At 30.8% G+C, this 4,893-nt stretch overlaps 1 protein-coding gene across 1 annotated transcript; it reads right to left on the bottom strand.

The window, feature by feature from the left end:
• Positions 1 to 670: 670 nt before the first annotated feature.
• LOC146536298 (uncharacterized) lies at positions 671 to 3,799 on the bottom strand. Its single transcript, XM_085190524.1, has 4 exons — positions 3,019 to 3,799; positions 2,603 to 2,704; positions 2,348 to 2,416; positions 671 to 697 (listed from the first exon to the last, which is right to left on the bottom strand). Exons 1-4 carry the CDS (start codon positions 3,748 to 3,750, stop codon positions 671 to 673), a joined length of 930 nt encoding a protein of 309 aa, XP_085046650.1. The 5' UTR covers positions 3,751 to 3,799.
• Between the last annotated feature and the right edge of the window lie 1,094 nt (positions 3,800 to 4,893).

The following is a 4,893-nucleotide window of genomic DNA, read 5'->3' as shown; positions in this document are numbered from 1 at the left end:
ATGTTTCCAGCGAAGCTTAACACTAGGTTCTCTCTGCTTTAATTCTGCCCACTCAGTAGGGCACTGTGTGAGGGATACAGCGACGCTAAAAAAATGTTTCACAATTTTAAAACTCATAAAGTTCTAAATAAAGCATATTAATGATCCTTTTTTATAAGTTTTATTTAGCTATTAAAAATAAGAAGGCTATATAATAAAGAGGATTAAGTGCCTTTTATTTTATATGTATTAGAATAAAAATTCAAACAACGATTGGAGAGATTGTTTCCACATTTTAAATCCTGACTCCGCTGTTATCTTTTCGTCGAGTGAGCGTCTAAGAACTGAGACGGAGAGGCTTAAACAAAGGATTTGAGAAATAATTTGGAATTTTTGTGAAGAAATCCCAATGGAAAGTAGCTTGTTTGATTTTTCAATTTAAAATAAAAGCTTATAAATGATACAAAATTATATTGTAAATCCTGAATATATATTAATTTTTATATTTGAATATTATTTTTATTTAAACAATTAACCTGAAAAAGTTCATGGTGACACATGACTCCGTCCGTAAGCGACTAGCCTAAAAGCTTAAAACGTCGCACACATCTATAGCTAAATGTGGGGCAAAAGTAAAAGAATTCATTAACGAAATTTATATATATTCTGTCTGGATTTTCATGAAACTATTTTATTTGTTATACAGCTGGTACAGTACCTGGTAACAAAATAAAAAAAGGGTATATTTTTTTAAAGGATTTTCTGATGATTTCAAAAGATTAGAAAGCTCTATAAATATGTAACTACCTAAATGTAAAAAACTAAAAGTAACGTTAAAAAGTACAATATTTAAGTAATTTTGCATATATATATATATGTATAGGACATGGACATGACCCTCCACTCTCTGTTCTAAAGACCAGCTCATCACAATTATATGTGAAGAGCAAACGTAGACGCGTACTCAATAGAAAATAAAATATAATTTATGCTGCTTTTATTGTGAATAATTTACTGAGTGAATCAATTATTGTTTCACAAATAGCTTTCATTCTGATATTCTATAATAAATCATTACTTAAAAAAAAATAATGAAATCAGCTTCACGCTGTATCCCGCACGCAGAAGGGTAGGCAGAGGGAACTTAGTATTAAAACTCTCCGTTCATCACTTTCTGCCAAATTCTGAGAGTATTGCGAGTTGAGTGACAGAACTCAACGTCACGCTTTTGCCTCGACACCAGAGCGAAGAAATGGAAATATAAATTTAATATAAATATTTCATCTCCCCGAGTGGGGATCGAACCCACAACCAGTCGGTTTTACAGTCCGGCCCAGGCTCAGGCCTCTGATTTAGAAAATATTCTTAAATATATAAATAATAGAATATACTTGAACATGTTGCAGCAAACGAAATAAATGGACTTCTTGGATGTTGACACATTAATAACGATAGACTTAATTCTTACTTTTTTTATCTCGACATAAAATAAATGACCTTTCAACCTTTTTTTATAGTAAGCTATTATGACTACAATCGATTTGTAACACGTTAAACAGGGGTCCAGAGTTTTTTTACTTTTAGCTTTCATATATTTAAAACAGTTAGTATTTTCATAGTAAGTACCTAAGCAACGCTTTTGAGGTGGGCGTTTAACGCCGCGACACAGTGTTTCACTTGTGCAAATTATTTCTTGTACAACTTTGCTAAATGTTATAATATATAAATAAATAAATTTACAAAAATTTCTTTATATGTTTAATTGTCTGACTAGGGTCCTATGCACTGAGGTGCAAATGCAATTTTCTACACGAAATTTCAGCATCCAGCTGGGCTCCTCCGGGACATGAAACAGACGGACGAACATAAATAATGTTATAGCTATCTAATATTATAGTGTTCTTGTATTAAATTGTCTTATTGTAAATTCCATATAAAGTAAATGTTAATATTAATTTATAAAAAAACTTTTATCTTGAATTAGTTATGAAAAGTGTTGAGTTTGAATAGATTAACTTGGAAAAAGGACAATAAATATTTTATAATATTTATGTGATATTTATTCTCTTATATGACAAATATTTATTGTAATTGTTTGGTAAATTTGTTATCCATCTAATTATTAATTATTTTAATTGTTTATTATAGTATCCTTTCTTTCGATTATAGATTAATTATAATATAACTTAACTATAAACCATTTTATTATAAAGGCCGACTTGGTGCAGTGCCGCAGCGTGGGTTCGATTTCGCTTGGGTATTGGCTCGCTTTAAAATACTCGTACAAAATAAAAGTAATAAAAAATATCTTAAATAATTAAAATGTTATATAATTTATACTATTCATATACTCTAAAATATTAATTACAGTTTTCTTATATAAAGCTCGAGCTGAGCTCTCGTCACATGCATTTTTACTCGGCACAATGCTGTCTTTCTGCAATCCAAAGAACAATGAATAACCCATAAAAATTACAGATAAACTGTAGGGAACAACTATTTTTATATCGTACTTTAAGTCATTTATAGAATATATGTCACTAAGACCATTATTTTGAAGAATATAGTGTAATTCGTTTAAATAAATTTGAAGAAAATCTTGTAGATGTCGGCGTATGTTTACTAGTTCAACGTTTGTGAAAAGAAATTGTATTATATCTTGGGCCGGTGACATCATTCTGGACTTTTGAAAATCCATTACGCAAGCTTGCACGGGTACCTCGTTCTGAAAAACAAAATTGTATTATAGTTATTGATTTGAATAACTGTATTTTTATATGATTTTTTTGCTAATCATCGTAGTTAGTTTCACGGTTTTGATGCATGGCAAAGTATACAAGAAAAATTTTGTGTTAAGACACTCCGTTTTCCTCCTGAATTTCAGATATTGTGTAATGGAACGGAGGAAAGTCATGCCTCGTTCTGTCTTGCTTTAGAAATAAAAACAATAAATCTTTCCTGATGCGATGTCAACCCTTAACTTGTTTGAAATAAAAAATATTGTATAAATGATTAGATATTATATTTTTTTGTACAGACCTCATATTTAAACAGCATATTTTCTTTCCAAAAGTCTCCGTGACCGTAGACTAAATATCTGACTTTAGAAGTAGCATGACGAATGTTAGAAACAATATCTTTTTCTAAACTCTTCGTAAAATTTTCATAGATGGTACCAACAAACAAATGTAAATGTTTCTGAAGAGACTCCTTTATGTAATTAAAATACATCTCGGGGTGTTTTTCCGAAAATGGTTTCATTTTTTCATTATTAAAGATATTTCCTTTCTCCTTGTAAATTGCTGACAATGCATGGAATTTAGCCAAGGCCTTTAAAGACGTTATTGTATGATCAACGTCTAAATATCTGGATTTTTCATACCTTTGATAACCTTTACTTCTCATATCCCTTAAAACCAAGACTTGTCTCTCCTCCTCTAAGCTAGTGTAATAACATTCAGGGAAGAATTCATTTAAATTTAAATTAGTAATTTCTTTGTAGCTCGGGATCAAAACAGTGTAAGTATAAATTTCAGCTTCATAATGCTGCTTCATAACAATTTTCAATTCTTCAACCGTATTAGGAGCAAATTTGACGAAAAGTGATATATCTTTTTGCTGTTTATTGGCATTTTCAGATAAAGTAACTGGTATGAGGATGCCAAAATAATTTTCAATGCTATCACTCAATTGTTCTCGTCTGAACGTCCATTGTTTTAAGCCCAAATATTCTCCCACATATTTCATTATATCAGGTAAGCGAGCTTCCATTTTCAAGAGTTATGGTTATAAATTTCTTAAGCTTAATATAAATTTACACTTTACGCCTCTCATGAGTTGTTTTATATATTTAAAAAAATGATTGTAAATTTTGTTCTTAGATGTGTTTATTTTCATATACTATAATATAACGATTTAATTTATTACTATTGTATGTTGCTCAAGGCACTCTCTCTTGTCACTGTATGCTATATTAAAAAGTAATGGTATTTATATGTTCTATGGCTCTTCTAGGTTAGACGAGTCTAAATAGGAACGACGGACTGTTTGACTATAACATATTATACTAGCGGACGCGCGCAGCTTCGCTAGCTTATTTAGGGATGAATTCTAATAAACCATGAAACATGTGTTCAATGAAATAATTTTTAAGAGTCTAAATTTCAAGTTTTATGAAAATCGGTGGCGATTTAAAGATTTTTCCATACAAACTTTCAATCCCTTATTTGCACCCTTAGGGGAAGAATTCTATAAAACCATGAAACATGTGTTCAATTAAATACTTTTAAGAGTCTGAATTTCAAATTTTATGAAAATCGGTGGCAATTTAAAAAAAATCTATACAAACTTTCAACCCCTTATTTGCACCCTTAGGAAGAGAATTTTAGAAAACGATGAAATACGTGTTCAATTAAATACTTTTATAAATCTAAATTTAAAACTTTATAAAAATCGGTGCCGATTTAAATTTTTTTCCATACAAACTTTCAACCCCTATTTCTCCCCTTTAAGGCTAAAATTTTTCAAAATCCCTTCTTAGTGGATGTCCAGATTACGATAGTAAACATCTCTCCAAATTTAACGTTTCTACGCACAGCGGTTACGGCTGTGCGTGCGTCTTACCTCAGTCAGTGAGGACAAGTCCTTTTATATATATAGATAGTATTAAAAGTAGGTAGTAAGTATTTGGGTAAATTTCCAGAATTTGGCAGAAAGTGGGGAACGGGGTGTCGTAACACTAGGTTCCCTCTGCCTACTCTGCTGTGTGCGGGATACAGCGTGAAGCTGAGTTACAATTTGTCTTTATCTCTTTATCGTTTGTACTTTTTAATCCTGACTTACACATATATACCTCTTTAGCAAAAATAATCATATTAAACCACAAGGAGGTCTATAGCCTAATGTGTATGATAT

This window comes from Heliconius melpomene, chromosome 9 (genome assembly GCF_056956725.1).
Source record: "Heliconius melpomene rosina isolate 202511_hmr_F chromosome 9, ASM5695672v1, whole genome shotgun sequence".
NCBI classification, from domain to species: domain Eukaryota; kingdom Metazoa; phylum Arthropoda; class Insecta; order Lepidoptera; family Nymphalidae; genus Heliconius; species Heliconius melpomene.
Note: the sequence above shows the minus strand (reverse complement) of the source record. Positions and strands in the feature narration are given on the sequence as shown.